Raw genomic sequence first — 21,343 nt, 5'->3', positions numbered from 1 at the left:
CGTGTCTTCAAGCAAATGACGTTTTGGAAAGATAAGCCTGAAGAGGTCACCTGACTTAGGACAGCTTGAGACACCTGTGTCCCATAACACAGTTCTGCTTCTGCACTTGGTCCTAGCGTGTTGCTAATGTGCCTCGTGAGAGGCAACAGGTAACAGCTGAAGAAGCTTGGTAGCTGCCACCTCCCTGCGAAGCCTGGATTGCCTTACTGGTTTCCTGACCGAAGCACAGCTGCTGTGCACGTTAGGGGAGAGAGAGAGAGAGTGTGTGTGTGTGTGTGTCTATCCCCCATCTCTCTCCAATAAATTAAGTAAATAGTTCTTTTTAAAGCAGAATATAAGTTTCAAAGCATTGTGAATGATGATTTGAGAAGGAGAAAGAGCGTGTCAGAACAGGAAGCTCTTGCAGAAACTGAACTCTAAGAGAAGAAAGGCAAGGGCAGCCCGTGGGATCAGGACGAAACTGGCCAAGCGTTAAGAAGATATTTCAGGAAGAACGAGGGACTGTTCAGATGCATGTGGACATCTGAAGGGAAGAAAAGACTAGAGCATTTCTGGTTTAGATGAATATTTTTCATAAAGATTGATTTATTTTTATTGGAAAGGCAGATATACAGAGAGGAAGAGAGACAGATCTTCGTCCAATGATTCACTCCCCAAGTGACTGCAAAGGCTGGAGCTGAGCCAATCTGAAGCCAGGAGCCAGGAGCTCTTCCAGGTCTCCCACACGGCTGCAGGGTACCAAGGCTTTGGACCGTCTTCGACTGCTTTCCCAGGCCACAAGCAGAGAGCTGGATGGGAAGCAGAGCCACCAGGATTAGAACCGGCGCCCAAAGGGAGCCCAGTGCGTGCAAGGCAAGGACTTTAACCACTACACTATTGCACCTGGCCCATGATGAATGTTTTTAACACTTCTTAGAGGACTGGTGTACAAATGAGCTGGGTCAGCGACGAAAGTGTAGTGCCTTATTGTGAAGGTGATAGAAGCTGGCCAAGACTATAGACAGGGTCACGACAGGACCATGGCTTCACTTCAACATATGAAACAGTAAAGGAAGATGAAAGCAGAAACTCTCAAACTTCCCTACATGTGCATGAGCATACGTGCTTTGGAATATGGTCCTTCATTGTTTTAAAGAGATACAAGGGTTAAAGAATAAACTGCATATTTAACTTACTATATTTTATTAAATAGCATGTTCTGCTTGGAAGCAGTGCCTGAATAAGGAGTTCCGAATGCTTAATTGTAATGTTTTCCTTCTCTGCTCTTTTCTTAGTGTATTGTGCAATATACTTTTTTTATTTTAAGATTTATTATTATTGGAAAGTCAGATATACAGAGAGGAGGAGAGACAGAGGGGAAGATCTTGCGTCCATTGAATCACTCCCCAAGCGGCCGCAGCAGCCAGAGCTGAGCTGATCCAAAGCCAAGAGCTTCTTCCGGGTCTCCCACGTGGGTGCAGGGTCCCAAGGCTTTGGGCCGTCCTCCAGTGCTTTCCCAGGCCACAGGCAGGGAGCTGGATGGGAAGTGGATATGAACCGTCTCCCATATGGGATCCCAGTATGTGCAGGCAGGGATTTTAGCCACTAGGCCACTGTGCCGGTCCACAGTGTGGCTTCTTTCAGGCTGAACTAACTAAGCAATAAACGCAAAAATAACTCTGAGAAGTCCTTGGTCATTTAGAGGATCCAACTACAGTAATTTATTTGTAATAATTCTTCCATAGGGGCTATTGCTGTGGCATCATAAGTTATGCCTAGCCTCCACCTGTGGTGCCAGCATCCCATATGCACACCCTTTCAAGCCCTGACTGCTCCACTTCCGGTCCAGCTCCCTGCTAGTACGTCTAGGGAAGCAACAAAGGACATCCCAAGTCCCCAGGCCCTTGCACCATCACTCATGGGAGACCCAAAAAATCTCCAGGCTCTGGGCTTCGCACCAGCCCAGTTCCAGCCATTGCAGTCACTTGGAGAATGAATGGGCAGGTGGAGGGTCTCTTTCTCTTGCTTTCTCTCTGCCTCTCCATATTTTTCTGTGATATTTGTCTTTCAAATAAATATAGATGTTTAAAATGTTTTTCAGTAAATACGTCTTGAGTTCATGAATCTACATGGATGGAATAAAAAGAAGTCATAACCTTATTTTGTATCACTCTCACCAAAAGTAGAAGCAGGTCATCAGACAGTGGTCTCTGTAGGATACGTTTAAAGAAATGAAGTCAGAAAATGCAGACGTGGAGCTGCTGTAGCAACACTGCAAGTTTGGTTAAGCCACTACTGGAATTGTCTACAGCCCATATCAGAGTGCCTGGTTCAAGTCCCAGCTACTCTGCTTCCTTAAAGCTTCCTGCGAATGTGCCTGGGAGGCAGAGGAAGTTAATTCAAATACCCGGGCCACCACTGTCCCGTGGGAGGCCAGGCTGGGGCTCCACACTCCCTGCTCTCTGCATGTTTTCCACACTGGCGGCCTAATCCATAGCTCTGGCTCTCTCTTTCTTTCCTTCCCCCTTTCAAATAATTTTTTGAAAGATTTACTTATTTTCATTGGAAAGGCAGATTTACAAAGAGGAGAAAGCTCTCCATGCACAAGTTCACTCCTCAGATGGCTGTCACCACCTCTTCAGGTGTGCCACACGGGTCAGGGGGATCCCAAGACCTTGGGCCGTTCTCCACTCCTTTCCGCTGGAGCTGGATGGGGAGTGAGACATGAACTGGCAGCCGTGTGGGGTGTTGGCACTTGCAGGTGGAGGATTAGCCTGTTGAGCCACCATGCCAGCCCCAATAAATCCTTTATTGAGGAGGAAAAAAGAAAATATAGACATGTGGGTTTTTTGTGCGTATATGCCAGGTAGGAATTACTTTCAGCAGAACACACGACCTTTCCTTTACACATACATCTGAATTAAGAACAACACTTGTTATCGTTTGCATTTTGAAAAAAAAACATGGTGGGCCCGGAGCGGTGGCGCAAGTGGTTAAGGTCCTCGCCTTGCACCCCTGGGATCCCATATGGGCACCGGTTCTATCCCGGCAGCCCCGCTTCCCATCCAGCTCCCTGCCTGCAGCTCGGGAAGGCAGTCGAGGACGGCCCAAAGCTTTGGGACCCTGCACCCACGTGGGAGACCAGGAAGAGGCTCCTGGCTTCGGATCGGCATAGCATCAGCCGTTGCGCTCATGTGGGGAGTGAATCATCAGACAGAAGATCTTCCTCTCTGTCTCTCCTCTCTGTATATCCGCCTTTCCAATAAAAATAAAATAAATCTTTTAAAAAAAAAGAAAAAAAACATGGATATTGAACTAGTTCTCTGAAGTTACTACCTTTCTTGTCATTCTGTTTGAGTTCCTTTTTCTTTTTCTTTCAACAGACTAAAAAAGAAGCTCCTGAGTGGTCTAAGAAACCAAAGATGAAAACCTAATGTTTTGGCTGAAAAGAACTTGCTGTGCCATCCTTCACTCTTGAAGTCCTTTAGCTCATGAAAGGAAAAGTTCATTGTAATCATGTAGTAGATATATTTTTAAATAGCTAATTTAATATTTATTTTAGCTAATGTTTGATTAACCAAGTTCAACATAATCAGAATGTACAAAGTACAAACAATCATATACTTTATATTTTGATTTTGTCTCTATTTTGTTACAAAATAAATTTCATATACTGTGATTTACATTTTGAAACTTTGATTAATGTTTAATGCATTTTAAGCATAACTTTTTTTTGGTGAGTATATTTTCTAGACTACAGAAATGCCAAGGTTAAATGCCATGACATAAATAGTAAAACACCTTACATCTCGAGAAATCATTTGTGCAGTTTCCTAGAAGATGCTGCAGCTACCCAGTGATAGTCAGTTACTGGGCGTGAATTGCTGATTCTGTGTTTGGGCTTTCTTTTTTTTTCTTATATTTCATTTGTGCATTCGTGCTACGGAAAAATTTATCTTTTTCTCATGAAAGTTTTATCATGTTCGAGGAGAGTGGGTCGTAATGGCTAGGACGCCTGCCTGGCATGTCTGAGGGCCTCATTCAAGTCCCAGCTTGTCTGCATTAGGTCCAGCTGCCTGCTGTTGTGCATACTAGGGAAGCAGAAACCATGTGTGAGACTCAGACTGAACACACTGAACCCTGAGTTCCAGGCCTGGGCTGGCCCAGCCCCGGCTGTTGCAGGCATTGATGGAATGAACCAGTAGGATGCAAGATTTCAGTTTCTCTGTGTGTGTGTGTGTCTTTCTGCCTGTCAGATAACATGAATTTGGGAGAGAGAGAAAAGGTCTTGGTTGGTCTTGTGACTGTAGAGTCAGGCAACACTTCATAAGTGCTGAGCAGAACAGGCTCGCTGCGAAGGGCACAGGAGAGGGGATGATGGATGAAGGATACAAACTGGTCACTTCTGGCTGTTCTTCACAAGTAGTAGAAGCAGGGAACAGAACAATGGAGAAACAGCTGATTGGTTAACATCCTGTTACTTCAGCTTGTTTCTTGGAAGGATTACACTGCAAGGAATTTCATTATCATCCTGATTGAAACTGGTCTGTTTGGGAAATTTTGTTATTATCTATCCTGATTGGAGGGGAGGTCAGATAACAACTTTTAGCTTTAGTTTGGTGACATGACACTTCAAGCTGGGTGACCGCAGTTTGATCTTCAGCCTCGTCTGTTGGAGCCAAATGCAGGAGCTTAGTCTAAGACAATGGCCCGCTGTAACTTTCACTTAATGTATATGCCAGGTTTTCTCAACTACGTTTGACGTTTGGGGCTGGGTCATTCCTGTTGAGGTGGGTCTCCCACGCGGGTGCAGGGTCCCAAAGCATTGGGCCGTCCTCGACTGCTTTCCCGGGCCACAGGCAGGGAGCTGAATGGGAAGTGGAGCTGCCGGGATTAGAACCGGCGTCCATATGGGATCCCAGCGCATTCAAGGTGAGGACTTTAGCCGCTAGGCCGCGCCGGGCCCCTCGGTAAAGGTTTTATGAAATGCTGCTCAAATGTAAGAGCAACAGTTGCCATTGTCAAGTTTGTGCTATCCGCCAGTTGTGTTCCCTACTTCCCCTCCTTAGCTTCACCGTAACTCTGCCAAGAAAGCATTACCCTCATTTTTAAAGTGAAAAAAGCTGGGATGGCATGGCATAGCCATTCACGTTCCAGCTGCACCGCTTCTGATCCAGCTCCCTGCTGCTGCTGAGCCGGGAGGGCCACGGAGGGTGGCCTGAGGACGCACCTCCGCTCGCATGTGGGAACCTGGAGTAGAGTTCTTGGCTGCTGGCCAGCCCCGCTCTTACAGCCATCTGTGGAGTGAACCAGCCTATAGCAGCTCTCTGTCTCTGCCTCTCTCTGTCCCTCCACCTCTCAAATAAAAATAGTAAACCGAGGCTCAGAAAGAACAGCCTGAAGCACATCAGAACAGAGGGGGTTTCACTGGCTGACCGCGGCGGCCACGCCCTGCAGGACTGCACCGCTGCTCTGGCCTTGCTCCCCACTCCACACCTTGCAACTTGCTGGGAGCGGGAAAAGGGAGGAAACTCCTCAGTGGGCCTATTCCTCTGGAGAAAGGACCATCTGTGGGACGCAGCAAGACAAATTCACGGGGATCAGCAGCCCTCCTTCAAATGGGAATGTTACACTAATCCATGACTCCTGACGGGTCTTATTAGCAGCAGAAAAGGATCGAGTCTGCCTTTCAGAACTAAGTGGCGTGGATTCTTGCAATGGAATCATGCATTCTTTCATTCAAGAAAATGTGAAAAATACAAAATACCTAACTGAAGTGTTCAAAGTTTAAATTGTATTCATCCTTTTCCCAGAAGCCTGGTATAGTGGGTTAACTCTCTACCTGCACTGCCAGCATCATGTATGGGTGCTGATCCAGGCCCCGGCCTCTACTTCCTATCCAGCTCCCTGGTAATGGCCTGGGAAAGCAGCAGAACAATGGCTCCAGTCCTTGGGACCCTGCACCCACTTGGGAGACCCAGAAGAAGCTCCTGGCTCCTGTCTTTTGATCAGCTCAGCACCAGCCATTGTACCATTTGCAGATTGAATCAGCAGGTGGAAGATCCCTCTCTGTACCTCCGTCTCTACAACTCAAATAAACATTTGGGGAAAAAAAGAACTCCATGATATTCACACATGGAAGAAACGAGTCTTATTTTTTTTTAAAGATTTATGTTTTCTTCAATGGCAGACTTACAAAGAAATCTTTCCGTCTCTCTGCCTTTCAAATAAAATGAAAACTTTGTTTTTTAGTCAGTATTTAGGGTCCCAGCACGATGGCTCGATGGCTAATGCTCACCTTGCAAACACATGCGCTCCTATGGGATCATACAGCATGTATTGCACATAGCCTTCACGTCCCAGAAGCTGCCTCAGCTTGTCATGGGTTTCTGTTTAAATTCTCCACTCAAAACTTTTGGTCAGTTGTAAACACCTAAGAAGTTAAAAATCATTATTCAATTTCTTCATACTTAGAATGCAAGATAGAATTTTTTTTAAATTTTTTTATAATAAGGACAATTGGTTTCAAGTACTGTGTAGATACATTGTTTTAAAGACTTGTTTATTCTTATTGGAAAGGCAGATTTATAGAGAAGAAGAGGCAGAAATATCTCCTGTCCACTGGTTCACTCCCCAAATGGCCACACTGGCTGGAAGCCAGGAGCCAGGAGCCTCTTCTAGGCTTCTCATGCAGGTACAAGGTCCAAGGCTTTGAACCATCCTCTGCTGCTTTCGCAGGCCACAAGCAGTGAGCTGGATGGGAAGTGGAGCAACCACCATACAAACTGGTGCCTGTACAGGATCACAGCTCTTGAAGGAAAGGAAGGAGGAGGATTAGCCAATTAAGTCATTGTGCCAGACCCTAAAGATAACGACTCTAAGGGGGTCAGGGGCAGTAGCCTAGTGGCTAAAGTCCTCACCACATGGGAGACTTGGAAGAAGCACCTGACTCCTGGCTTTGGATCAGCTCGATTTGGCTGTTGCAACCACTTGGGGAGTGAAGTAGCAGATGGAAGCTCTTTTTCTGTCTCTCCTTCTCTCCATGAATCTGACTTTCCAAGAAAAATGAATCTTTTTTCTTTTTAAAAAGTTACGGTTGTAAGAAAATCCCTCCTCTCTCCCCCAACTCCCCTCCCTTGCTTTCCTTTTTTCCTTACATTTTTGCAAAGGCATCATTTCAGTCTTCTCCACAGTCACAGATCTAATCCACCACTAAGAGTAGAAGGTAGAAAGACCACGGTTCCAGAGCGATAGAAACAAGGACCAGGTTAGAAATCTTGGCTATAAGTGTAGAAAGCTATCCATATGAGCTGACTGATTTTTACTTTTTTTAAGATTTATTTATTTTTATTGGAAGGGCAGAATAACAGAGAGAAGTGGAAACAGAGAGGAAGAGCCTCCCCCAGTGGCCACGTGACCCACGCTGAGCAGATCCAAAGCCAGGAGCTTCCTCCCCTCCTCCTACCCACCCCACCCATCTCAGGCTTGCACTCTGCACACTTAATGCCAAGAACACCAGTCTGTAAAGAAAATGTATTTCTTATTGTAGTTCATGGTCAAAAACAAGCTTTTAAAACCACCGCACACAATACTAGGATGTGCGCTGTCCTCGGGACTGATTTTACAGGTTTCGGATGAACTGGCGTGGCCGGGCCCGTCACTGCTACATCGTGTCAGACGGGGCACATTTCCTCTGCTGGATTAGGTCCAGTGCTGGCCCGCGAGCCTGGGGCCTTGCTGGCAGGGGCCTTGCTGGCAGGGGCCTTGCTGGCCCGCGAGCCTGGGGCCTTGCTGGCAGGGGCCTTGCTGGCAGGGGCCTTGCTGGCCCGCGAGCCTGGGGCCTTGCTGGCAGGGGCCTTGCTGGCAGGGGCCTTTGGAGCTCCCTGCTCCAAGCCAGGAGAGGAGCTTTCCAGCGACCCGCTCCCACCACACACTGCAATTCTTACATGCCTCAGTTCCCTCTGGTCTCTTCCCAGCTACACGGATCACACTCCGCTTGTTCACAGGGTTATTATCACGGTGTGATTTGGTGGGTTTTTTTACCTTACAGAATACATTATTTTATTTTTTTTTAATTCAGTATATTCCTTCTTGTTGCCCATGTACTTTTTCTTTTTTTTTTCAGTTATTTCTTTACTCATCTGAACATAAAAACAGAATCAATGTAGCTGATCCACATAATTTTAAAAGAATGTGATCATTCTTTTGTATCTTCAATCTTCTCCCCAATATTTTCTTAGACATTTGAAATAGCATGTTTGAAATTTACATTGCATCCAAGATCTTAATTTTTCATTTGGTGAAAGTCACCATAGAAGGAAAGTCAGATGCCATAGTTTTAGTAGGAAGGGCTACACATGAAAATGAAATGAAAAGATGTTTCAATCATACACAGTTTACAAACACATCATTAAAACTATAGATTATCATCCTTTCCCATTTGTTTGCGCCCATGTATTTTTAAAGAGTCTTCAGTTATACTTTTCATTTTTCAAAACCAACATTTCTGAATATAAACTTGAAGCAATGTGTTTGTCAGCGTTTTAAGTTGACATCACATGGCGTCAGCAATAAACACTAGAAAAAGCATTAATGTAAAATAATGAAAAGTATTACATACAATAACATCAATATTCTATTCATTCCATTGGTGGGATTTTCTCATTGTGATCGTTCTTAAAAAAGAATGTACTTCAGGCCCAGTGCAATTAGCCCAGTGGCTAAAGTCTTACCCGGCGTATGCCAGGATCCCATAAGGGCTCCAGATTGTATCCCGGCTGCTCCACATCCCTTCCAGCTCCCTGCTTGTGGCCTGGGAAAGCAGTGGAGGAAGACCCAAAGCCTTGGGACCCTGCACTCATGTGGGAGACCTGGAAGAAGTTCCTGGCTCCTGGCTTCAGATTGGCACAGCTCTAGCCACTGAGGCCTCTTGGGGAGTAAATCAATGGATGGAATATTTTCCTCTCTGTCTCTACTCCTCTTTGTGTATCTGACGTTCCAATTAAAAAAAAAAAAAACATAGTCTTCTGCCATTTTTACTTTAGTTCCTTCACTTCTTTCTGGTCTGGTCATCTTGGTTTATTGCTACTAATATGACTGTATATTCATCATTACCAGCTACAAGCACAGTTCCAGGAATGTACTGCTTACCTATGAAATGTTACCTCATTTGAATTGTTTTACTTCTAGCACTCTCTGTAAACATATCTATATGTATATGCATAGTATATTCAAACACTTGTACTCATCTGTGTACATAGATATGCAAACTGCTTTCACCAGGAGCTAAAACAAAACTGTGATCCTAGACCCAGAACAAGTGATGAAGATGTTTACCTAATGCTAATTCTGTGTCCCTAGGATCCTACAACAAGATGCAAAGAACGTGTCTGGTACATCCACTCCTGTTCCCCTCACACCAGAACAATGAGTATGCAATACATCATTGCTAACCCAGTGAACCAGTGGACAAGCAGGAACTTGTATGGAGAAAATGTTTCTCCATAGGGGATCCTTAGTTACAACTTCTTTATGTACATGTTGCAAAATTCTCACGCAGATGGGACAATGAACTGGTTTTTTCTTTTTTAAGATTTATTTATTTTTACTTGAAAGGCAAATTTATAGAGAGAGAGGAGAGACAGAGAGAGGTCTTCCATCCTCTGATCACTTCCCAAATGGCTTCAACTGCCAGAACTGGCCTGGTCCTAGGCTGGTACAAACACGTCATCCATGTCTCCCACTTGGTACGGGATCCCAAGGACATGGGGAATCTCTCTCTGCTTTCCCAGGCACATAAGCAGGAAGCTGGATTGCAAGTAGAGCAGCCAGTGGACAAGTGGTGGCACACACCTGCAGAAGTGTGGGCTGGGTAGTGGTGTCAGTTGGACTGAGATAGACTGCAGCACCCATTTAACAAGAGCTGAACGGGTCGCAGGACAGAGGGACCAGTCTGCTACACATACCAGCATGTGCAGGAACCAGGACTGAAGGTGGGCCCAGTAGGGGATTTTAGGGGTTGCTCCGACAAGGCTGCAGTTTCTGCTGGCGTACATGAGGGCTGAGGGTGTGGTGGACAGGGTTGGACTGGACCACAGAATCCATGCTTTGTGTATGAAATGGGGCTGGGGACAGAACTGACCAGGCAGCTGCAACCACCAGTGTGTGTGTGTAGGTTGATGGGATGATGGACTAAGCCAGACCCTACGCTGGCACACGCAGGAGCCAGGTCTGGGGTCACCTCAGATAGGTTTCTTTGAGGAGACTCCTCCTTACCCCCAACTGGACTGCTGGACTCAACACTCCAACACGGGGAAAACCAGAGTCTCTGTGGGTAGACCATGTAGTGCATGTGTCAGAACTGAGTCTCTTCAGTTGCTGGAGCCCGTGCAGTGGATGGCATATACAAATGCTCATGGGGGACCTGACAGGTCACTGAGGCCTGCCAAGGATGTCTAATTCCATGGAGGGCAGCCCAAAACGGGTAACACTCCCCTCTGAGCTTCTACAGCAGGTATCTGGGTGAGTCAAGACTTGAAGGATGATGTCAACCACTGGACTTTGGAGGGCTTTCCTCAACCTTGTAGCAAAAAAAACCAACAGCATCTCAGAACTATTAAAACCACTTAAGCAGTACCCTTGGAATGGGTACTTCACCCTTGCTCCATATTGGGGACCCTGGGATGACAACGAATGGCCATCCCCCATCCCTGAGTACTGACACGGTTGGGCTGCTGCCCCTCTCCTCCTCTCTCTTTCCTCTTCCTTCAGAGCAGGAAGAATAAAAAGATTGGAGGTAATTGTCTCATCCACTTTCCCCCATTCCTGGAACCTTCGCATTTTAATTGGTGGTTCACATGGGAATGCATCCTTCTCAACAATGTAAATATCATCAAAAATAAAATAAATCCATTATGCAGGGGGGAGGACAGGAAGCAGAGCAGCTAGGACTTGAACCTAAGGCCATATAGAATGCTGGCATCAAAGGTGGAGGCCTAACATATTATGCCATGGTGCCAGCCTTATAACTCCATTTTTAAAAATTAATTAATTTATTATTGGAAAGGCAAATTTACAGAGAGGAGAGGCAGAAAGATTTTCCATCAGCTGATTCACTCCCCAAGTGGCCACAACAGCCCAGGCTGAGTGAATCCAAAGCCAGGAGCCAGGAGCTTCTTCCAGGTCTTCCACACAGGGCCCCAAGGCTTTGGGCCATCTTGACTGCTTTCCCAGGCCACAAGCAGGGAGCTGGATGGGAATTAGAGCAACTGGGATATGAGCTGGCACCCATACGGGATGCCAGCTCTTGAAGGGAAAGGATTAGCCAATCAAGCTATCACGCCATGCCCATAACCTACTTTAAAAAAATTTTTTATTTTTTTTGAAAGGCAGAGTGAGGGAGGGACAGGAGGGAAATCTTCCACCCTGGGTTTAGCACTCAGAAGGCTGCAGGGGTCAGCACTGGGTCAGCTATTCCATCAAGGTGTCCCACCCGCGAGTCCAGGAACTCCAGCACCTGAGCCATCTTGCCCTACTCTCCCAGGCGCATCAGCAGGGGGCTGGCTCAGAGACAGACCATGCCTGGCCACCTTCCCGCCCCAGGGACTGGGAGGAGGAGCACGGAGTGAGAAACAGAAGGAGGGCCTAGGACACACAGAAGAAACAAAGGATGGGCAAGTGCAGAGAGCTGCCTCACTCTTACCTACCCTTCGCAATTTGTTTCCTGATGCAAGCATGGCATTAAAACCATTCTCCTGGGACCAGAGAGGTAGCCTAATGGCTAAAGTCCTTGCCTTGCACGCCTGGGCTCCCATCTGGATGCTGGTTCATATGCTGGCTACTCCACTTCCCTTTCAGCTCCCTGCTTGTGGCCTGGGAAAGCAGGATGGCCCGAAGCCTTGGGATCCTGCACCTGCATGGAGACTGGAAGAAGCTCCTGGCTCCTAGCTTCATATCAGCTCAGTACTAACCATTGCAGCTTCTTGGGCAGTGAATCAGCAGATGGAAGATCTTTCTCTCTGTCTCTCCTTCACTCTGTAAATCTCACTTTCCGATACAAATAAATAAATATTTAAAAAAAAAAATCCTCCCCAGGATTCCTACTCCACCTTGGAGTCTCAAGTTTGTAAGCTTTTGTCTGCTGTTTTATCTGTAAATGCTGTCCTAGAAGTGTGTGTTAGAGTGGTGTGGGTGTGGGTGCAGCGCAATGGCTTAAATGGTTAATCATCTGTTGCAAACACCATCATCCCAAATGGACATCAGTTTGTGTCCTGACTGCTCTGCTTCCCCTCCAGCTCTCTGCTATGGCCTGGAAAAGCAAAGGAAGATGGCCCAAAGCACTGGATCTTGCACAGGCATGGGAAACTCAGAGGAAACTTCCTGCTTTGGAAAGGCAGATTTACATAGATAAAGAAAGACAAAGAGAAAGATCTTTGGTCCACAGGCTTACTCTCCCAGTGGCAAGAGATGAGCCAATTTGAATTAAGGAGTCAGGAGCTTCTTTTAGGTCTCCCAGGGGTACAAGGGCCCAAGGCTTTGGGCCGTCCTCCGCTATTCCTCCACTACTTTCCCAGGCCACAAGCAGAGAGCTGGATGGAAAGTGGAGCAGTTCGGACACCAACTGGTGCCTGTGTGCGATCTGGGTGAGGATTTAGCCGCTGAGCCAACATAGAGGGCCCCAAAATGAATAAATATTAGAGGCAGAAAAAAAGAGAGGTGGGGAGATATGTAAGATCCTTGCCATTACTCTGTCTTCCTCCCAGGTGTGGTCGGACCAGACTGGGAAGATAGAGCCTGTTTGTTTGTCTTTCACAAGTCACAACAGTAAACACCATTTGATCTTCAATGAGATCTCTCCAGCTCTGTTTTGCTTCTCCTCTTTCTGGTCTCTGTTTAAACATACAAAGCTTGTCCCTCCCAGCAGTCAGTAAAAACTAACTTTCTTTGACCAAAAAGTCCTTCACTGGTTTTGGAAAGAAAGATGTCGGGGTGCTCCAAGAGATGGCACCACTGTTCTTCATGGCTGACTCTTTATTACTGTTGCAAATAATGACTGTTTTCCTGAATGGGGAAGAATCCACAAGCTTACTCAATCATTTTCATGAATGAATTTCAGATCTTCCTCGGAGCCTTTGCAAGTCCTGAGGTCTCTGGCTGCAAATCCCCAATCCCCCCCGCACCCCCACCCCTCTGCAGGCTAGCTCCACTTCCATTTTCGGGGTTTTTTTTCTCCTTTGCCCAGCATGTTTTTCTCTTTTTTTCCAACTTTTTACTTGACATAAACTCATTGTTATGGAAGAGTTGCAAAAATAATGCAAGTTCTCACCCTTTCCCTGGTTCCTCAAATGTTAGCATTTAGCTCATTGCCTATCCTTTTCCCAGTTCTCCGTCCATTTTTTTTTTTAACTTCTGAGTATTTTGTAGATTTTGATTCCTTTTGCTGATAAATGTTTTCATGAGCCTTTTCTAAGAGTGAAGACATTCTCTTAACATAAGGGCAGAAGGAAGATCCCAATCAGGAAATTAACATCAACACAATGCCACTATCTAATCTGAAGATGTTACTGATTTCGCCAATTGTCCTAGTAAGACCCTCTGCGGCAGAGAAAACCCACAGTGGATCATTGCATTCGGTTGCCTAGCTCTGCTTTGATGTAGAGTAGTTCCTTATCTCTTTTTCTCTTGCAGTGAGTGCCAGTTGCTTTGCAGACTGTGGGACTTGAACTATCAATCCGATATCCATTAATTTGCCCCTCGGATGTCAGATTGAAGAGACAGTTCATGAATGAATGACTAGGATGAATCACAGTATTTCCCTTTTCTGTATTTTCATATGCCAGCACTGCCTTTTTGTAGGTGTGTGAATGCTGAACCTGAGAGCTGGTTTTCATCTTTAAAGCCAGAGTCATTATCTCTACCTAATGTGTTACAGACTGGAAGAAAGCAGTGACATAGGCAGAAAGAATTTTCTGTGTGCATGGCACAAAGTCACTGACTTTTCCCACGCCACCTGGCCACGCTCACATAAACACATCCGGTTTGCCCATGTGTTTCTGAAAATGGGGTGCCCCAACTGCACTGACGTAAACAATTGGCAGCCTTATCACTCTATGCTGAACTTAGGGTGAACTGAAATGCCTTCAGCTCTTATCTGCATAACTTTTTGGTTACTTTCCTGCATGCTATGGTTGTTCTATTAGTCCTAGTAGAAGCAGGCCTTGTTGTTCTGACCAATCACAGCATCGGGCGCTCCCTACCCTGGACCTTTCGTATTATGCAATTCTCCCAATTAAATGATGTAATCATGGCCTACATTGTTAAGATGATGAAATAGGCTGAGACAGTTAAATCACTGGGCTTATCTAAGTGAAGGAGCTGGAATTCAATCTCCAATTGATTTTCCAGAATGTAAGTAAAAAGCCATAGTTCTCTACTTTAAGCGTTTGTGGGTTTTGCTCATCATTTTAGCCGCTAGAACCTTTGCGATTTGTCATTTTTGCCATCCAACAGAGCTTTTCCTCCCAATCTGGATTTTGCAGGCCTCCTATGGCTTCCTCCAAATCCTTGATCAAAATGTTAATCAAGAGAGAATATGGTCGGAGACCCTGATATAAATACTGAGTAAGTCCTTCTACTTTGAAAGCACATGAAAATAAATACATTTAAGTTGTTTTAAAAAAGAAAATCTGGGCCAGAATTGTGGCCTAGTAGGTAAAGCCATCTCGTAGCTTACTGGTATCCCACATGAGTACCCACTCAAACCCACCCCACCCCACCCCCGGCTGCTCCACTTCTGACGCAGCTACCTGAAAATGTGCCTGGAGAAGCAGCAGACCACGGGCCGAGCGCTCAGGTCCCTGCTGCCCGCGTGGAAGGCCAGGTAAAGCACCAGGCTGCTGGCTTCAGCCTCACCCAGCCCCCGCCATCTTGTCCATTTGTAGAGTGAACCAGCCAATAGAAAGTCTCTCTCTCTCTCTCTCATTCTCTCTCCCCCTGTGTCTCTCTGCAACTCTGCCCTTCAAATTAATAAATGTTTTTAAAATCAATCACTCTGTACATAAAGTTTTGGATTCTCCTAAATAACTACAAATACACCTTGCGGCATATGGGATAATCCTCCTATAACCATCTTATCAGCACAATAGCTAAAGTTATCTCTCTTGCATCTGGGATCTCCACCGGCTACCAATCAGGTAGCACCAGCTAGGTAAAGTGATCGTGCTTTAGCTCAGTTTATTCATAGTGGAATAATACTGTTTCCCAGTGATTGCTTTTCCTGTAACAAATCATCTCTTGAGTAATCTGCGCTAGAGTCTTCATAGGATTGGATTAAAACAATAGCAAGTAGCTTCCCGAATTCTGGTTGCTTTGGAACAATGTCACTGAGTTGCTGTGTGACCTAGGGGAGGGTCATTCTTTCAACCATGTTTTCTTAATCAAAAATGGAGGGGGAAAAAAAATCAACCTTTATTAAAATCACCGTGTTAACTGCATTGATTTAATTTTTGCCACAATCTATGCAATTGTTGCTGTATGCATTTCGTAGATTCATTTTATAGGTGGGAACACTGAGGCTGGAAAAAACCCTATCTAAGTTACTCCAGCTCAGAACGGTAGAGCTACCATTTAGGCTCTAAGTGGCAGATCTTTGCAAGTTCCTATGCTTTGTTGTAGGATACTCTGCTTCTATCCGATAGCTGTTCATTTGCTGCAAATGGTAAAGAAAGGAATAGATTTACTTGAAGAACCAAGTACTCCCTGCCCAACCAGAAGGCTGCAATTCCCACAGGGCTCTCAGGGCGCTATAACCCTAACCCCAACCCTAACACTACACGGCCTTCCAGGAGCCGCAGGATAAACCAGTTCTACTGAAAGATGCTTGGCATTCATGACATACTACTGAGATTGTGGGTTTAAAGGGCTCCGACAGGCCACGTAGAAAGAAGCTTGCTAAACTTTGCTGGAAATAGAGGTCATTATATTTGGCATAAGGTGTCAGGTGTGGGTCTTTGTTTCCACTCTTTGGCACTCCTAGGATGTTTATCCAGAGACACACAGACATTTAAAAGCAGATAATTTTAATGAAATTCACACACTCATGTTTAGCTGGTGCTTCGGAAGTTACTAAAGCCCTCGCTCCTGTCCTAAAGGGTCATTTGTCCTTCGCAATCACCTGAATCACAGGTGCAATGCTACTTTATCTTTGCAGAAGGACAAGCTTGTTCCGGAGTTTTGCTCTAACTGATGTTTCCGAATTCAACATTTTCTTACTGAACTCTTCTTTTTTTTTTTTTTAGTATCCTGCCTTTGATCATTTCCAAAAAATTGGTAACATTTTTTACAATCAAGCTTTTATTTATTTATTTTTTTACCCTGGGCAAGGCCACATTAAAAAATACAAGCTTGCCTTTACATTACAACAGTTTTAATACTAAAATCTAATTTTGGAATTCTTCCCCCCCAAAAAAAAAAAAGATGATTCTTGAGCATCAGCAGTTTGGGGTTTGGAGAATGGGAGACCCAGCAGAGGTTTGAGCCCTGTGGGAAGCGCATCTGATCCTGGAAACAGCAAATTAGCCCTCAGCTATACCTGTTTACATAGCCGATGTGTGTCTGTTCTGTTTGAAGATACTTCAAAAATAACAATTGTAAAAGAGATCACTGCTTTGATCAGAGAATCTTCATCTCCTTTGTTTGACTGTGAATAATTGGTCTTTGTAATGTTAATGCTTCTTTTAGGGAATATCAGATCTGTAAATGCCCTTTAATTACAGGCAAGCCTTCTGGAGGGAATTTGTGACAGCATTTTATGGAAGGTCTTTTCTAGTTCCCCCTTTAAGATCTACTTATAGAAGAAAGATTATTTTCGGCCAAACAGCAAAGCGCTGTAATTATTAGAGTTTTCCATCAACGCTCACATTGGTCAGGAAAGTTATCTCCCTTTAGGAACAAAAGTTAAATCTTTAAAATGTTGAATTCTGTCAAGCACAGAACAAAATGTAAAGCTTGAAGTGAGATGTGCTTCCTGGACTGTTAAGCATAATTGAGCTGACAGCTCACACACCTCGTTTCCCCCCCAGACTTCACATTCCCAAGGAGCAGCACAAGGGGATCCATAACTTTAGCACTCCAAGAGCCCCCCCCACCCCCAGCCTGGCTTTTACATTTACACCAACATTTAGTCCAATTAGAGTTTTAGGGGCAGGGCATGGAGTGAGGGGCTATTCTTTTTGAAAGTCTTCTGTTTTAATTCTGTGGTCCAAGGTTGCACTCTTTTTGCTATTGTTGTGAGAAAATGCATGCTATGGTAGAGAAGTCACTGAAGACCTGAGGAAGTGGGGCCCGGCTGTAGAGCAGATAGGGTCAATTAGGGAGATAGGAGGAAGGATTTCTCAACAGCCTATTGAAATCTTCAGTGGAGGTGGTTTGCAGGTTGCATGGTTTATGAAATAGCATGTGGCAAAGCCGGGGTGCAGAGCAAGGCCTGTTCGAGAAAAGGGAACCCTCCCTTCGGCAACACGTACCTTCTGCTGTGCAGGGTGTCCCAGTGCCCGGATGGGGTTTGCTACTCTCCTGGCAGAATGCTGCATGGCACCGTGACACTTCCACCTGCTACCAACCAGCCTTATTATTTCTTTCTGCCTGTCTGGTTGTAGCACAGAACTAACATTAAGACTTATCATTTGAAAGCTATGAAGACAATTAGGCACACCTGTACATGAGAGAACTGACCGTCTTTGAGGGTTTTTTTCGTTTTTTTTTTTTTTGTTTGTTTGTTTGTTTCTTACCTAATTATGGGAGCAATTAGCTTTGCAGCATTGCATTCATTCCTAGCAGAAGGGAGGAAGGACAATCACCGTGTTTACCCAGTGCTGAAGAGAGCACCTGCTTTGTTCCCTCCTAATCCTGACGCCTTCCCGCACAATGGAGTGTGACGGGAGCCCGGATCCCACTCAAGGCTTGTCCCCACTTGGGTTAATTTTGTTGTGACTGAAAACCTCTTACAAGGTCAAGGAAAAGCAGGTAACGGGACATTTCAAATCTCCTAAGGTGGACACATTTTGTTTAGACTTATTTAAAAGATAGAACCTTCAGGTGTCTGGATGCTTTTTTAGAAATAATTTCATCTGTTAAAATGATCACAGGGATAATACTAGAACTCGCTCGGCTTGTCCTTGACAAGCAACGGAAGCGAAAGGTGGCTGCTGAAAATGGGTTTTGTTTTTGCTTTTCATGTAATGGAGAAAAGCAAATTATTAAATGGACAAGTTATTTTATTTATGTCGAAAATAAACTGCCTCTCACACTGGGAAATTAGGTTCCAAGCAATTTTGCCTTCCAACAGGAACATGTCATTAGTTTTAATTTTCCACAACAAAGATTTTAGGGTAATTTGCTTTCATTAAAATGGAGCAGTGTCTCTCCCACATACATTATCTTTCAACACTTGTGTCGCCACCATCTTAGCTTGTGTTTCTTCTTTTCTCCCAACTTCACAGGAGTATCCTTGGATTTTCGATGCATATCAAACCTATGGCAAAGGTTTTATTGCACACAGCGAGAACCGAAACAACAGGTGAGCATAATGTGATGTGTCACGGCCATTGTACGTTGTCAACTGCCATAATGCTATGAAGGGATATGGCCAGCTTCTGACATGTTTTAGTGTTTTAGGGTACTGAGTGTAACTCGTGTATTTCCTTACTGCTAAGTGCAGGTTAGTATGGAAAAATAGTAGTCAATTACACAGTAACAATGAAAGGTCACTTCTTTGTAGAGAATGCAGGGTTTGTTGATCAGGCAGCATTTTGTCATTGGAAATGTGTGAAGTGTGTCTCATGGTTGAATGTCACCGAGGAAGGAAAACTTTAGCGAGTGGGGCATCGCCACAAGGACAGATAACACACCTGTTGCAGCTGGCTCCATCATCGTGGCATGTTCGGCTTCACTTTGAGAATGGGACTTACTGGATTTTCAGCTAATCGATCCCCGATACAGCACTCTTTTGGTTAGCTTACGAAGCTGCACACTTAGACAATGATTAATTGCCTGATGTTACCTTTGGGATAAGAAAAATCTTAACATGAATGACGTACTCATTTGGGTTACAAAATTGCCTATCAACTTGTTTCCCAGAATGAACTATGGGTTATTTTTAAACTTAAATAACTTCTCTGTGTAACCTTATCTTGCAGGTACTTCCTGCAAATTTCTTATATTATGCAAAGAAGCCCATAAATATAGGTGGAAGGTAACTTGAGTGGCGGAGACAGAGTTAACCCCACAGTTGTAGTTAAAGCTTTATCACCAGGACTGTCATAAACCTCTCCCTTTTCTTTAAGAGATTTACCAAGCTGCCATAAAAGAGGCTCTCTACCCTGTTTCTTTGCAATCCTGAGTTCCGAAGAAGGAACTGGTCTTCTCAATCATGCTGAACTTCACCTTAAGCGTCATTGAATCGTGCAGGACGCACACAGTTAAAGCCAGCATGGCCCTTCTGCTAGCAGAGGGAGGTGACACTGGCTTGCATTTGTCCCCCCTTGCTTGGCAGAATTCCTGATTAATGAACACAGTACCTGCAGTGATCACAGAGTGCACTTCAGCACTTTGAACCACTTCACCAAATAAACAAAAACAGGATGATGTGTGTGTGTGTGTGTGGGGGGGTGACCATATTTAATCAACACTTGTAATGGGTGGGACAGAGTCAGGATTGAGCAGGAAAATGGAATCCCTACACTGGCTTTGTAAAAAATGACAGAGCACACGTGAGGTTTATAACGCTGCCGGTTTATTTTCAGGGACTATTGCCTGCCGGTAACATTGTATCCTGTAATGTAGATGGAACATAGTAAGAAACAAGACTCCATCCTTGTGTGTTTCTATGATTTTTCAATGTTAAAAGCCAGAAATGAGGAAGCAAGGGATGGAGTAAGGGATCATTAGAATTGTACCTGGAAACCATACTGACTCTCCTCCCCTTGTGCTAGTATCACACTAACGTGAGGGCTGCTGAGTATTGTGCTGTAGTAATTATCATGCATTAGCCCTGACCCTCAGAAGCTAACGTCGTAATCAATTCCTTTGAAAAATGTGGCAAGCTTGTTTTTCTATGAATGAATTTCCTCTAGAAATGCAATCTTATCTTGAATTAATTAACCCTTACTTTCTGTGTGGCCATCCTGGAAGCCTGAGGCTTCTACAGTGGACCCGAGTCCAAACGCAGGAGTTCAAGGTAGCATCCTTTATATTTCAGAATATAGTACACACCTTTTTTTTTTTGTAAAGGTTTTTTGGTTCCCTTTAAATCTTCAGTATTCGTCGCCACTGTTCCTTATAGGCTTGGATTTTTATTATAAAATCAGGAGGATTCCATCAGAACAGATGAGTGGTAAATTTCTTTTAAGGACAGTAAACTCTGAAAAGTCCCAGCTGCTGTGGCAAAGCTGTGAAGTGGGGCTACTTCACGCTTCACTCGGCCAAGGCTTGAGAGTGACAACACTGCTCTCACCATCACTACTGGGACAGAGGGAGCAACGTCTGCCCTTCCTGCCATCCATCCCCTCGCTCGCCCTGTTCCCAGGGGCACAGTATGAACCATGATGGGTAGCAACTCTAGACAATGCATTGCTCAAATACATTATTAGCGTGAATGACACCAGGAAACATGCTTCCCTGGCAACATTCTTCTGCCTTTAGACACTTTTTTTCGTACCAACAGAGAAATAACTGCCTCATTCTGTTAAAATTGCTAAGCTGGGCCCAGCACAGTAGCCTAGCAGCTAAAGTCCTTATCAGGATTCCGTATGGGTGCCAGTTCTACTCCCGGTAGCTCCACTTCCCATCCAGCTCCCTGCTTGTGACCTGGGAAAGCAGTCGAGGATGGCCCAAAGCTTTGGGACCCTGTACCCGTGTGGGAGACCCGACAGAAGCGCCTGGCTCTTAGCTTTGGATTGGCTTAGTTCCAGCCATTGCAGTCTCTAGGGGAGTGAGTCATCGGACAGAAGATGTTCCTTTCTATCTCTCCTCCTCTCTGTATATCTGCCTTTCCAATAAAAAAATAATTTCTTTTAAAAAAAAAAATTTAGCCGGGCCCGGAGCGGTGGCGCAAGTGGTTAAAGGTCCTCGCCTTGCACGCCCGGGATCCCATATGGGTGCCGGTTCTAATCCCGGCAGCCCCGCTTCCCTTCCAGCTCCCTGCCTGTGGCCTGGGAAAGCAGTCGAGGACAGCCCAAAGCTTTGGGAACCTGCACCCGCGTGGGAGACCCGGAAGAGGCTCCTGGCTTCGGATCGGCATAGCATCGGCCCGTTGCGCTCACTTGGGGAGTGAATCATGGGACGGAAGATCTTCCTCTCTGTCTCTCCT

At 45.1% G+C, this 21,343-nt stretch overlaps 1 protein-coding gene across 1 annotated transcript in view; it reads left to right on the top strand.

The window, feature by feature from the left end:
* PIBF1 (progesterone immunomodulatory binding factor 1) overlaps positions 1-3,654 on the top strand; it is a 207,868-nt gene extending 204,214 nt beyond the window's left edge. The window contains exon 19 of the mRNA XM_040991299.1: positions 3,363-3,654. Within this exon, the coding sequence (XP_040847233.1) occupies positions 3,363-3,413 (51 nt within the window). The 3' untranslated portion in view covers positions 3,414-3,654. The remainder of the gene's footprint in view (positions 1-3,362) is intronic.
* Positions 3,655-21,343: the final 17,689 nt, after the last annotated feature.

This window comes from Ochotona curzoniae, unplaced genomic scaffold, assembly GCF_017591425.1.
Source record: "Ochotona curzoniae isolate NIBS_2020 unplaced genomic scaffold, NIBS_Ocur_1.0 contig_64, whole genome shotgun sequence".
NCBI classification, from domain to species: domain Eukaryota; kingdom Metazoa; phylum Chordata; class Mammalia; order Lagomorpha; family Ochotonidae; genus Ochotona; species Ochotona curzoniae.
Note: the sequence above shows the minus strand (reverse complement) of the source record. Positions and strands in the feature narration are given on the sequence as shown.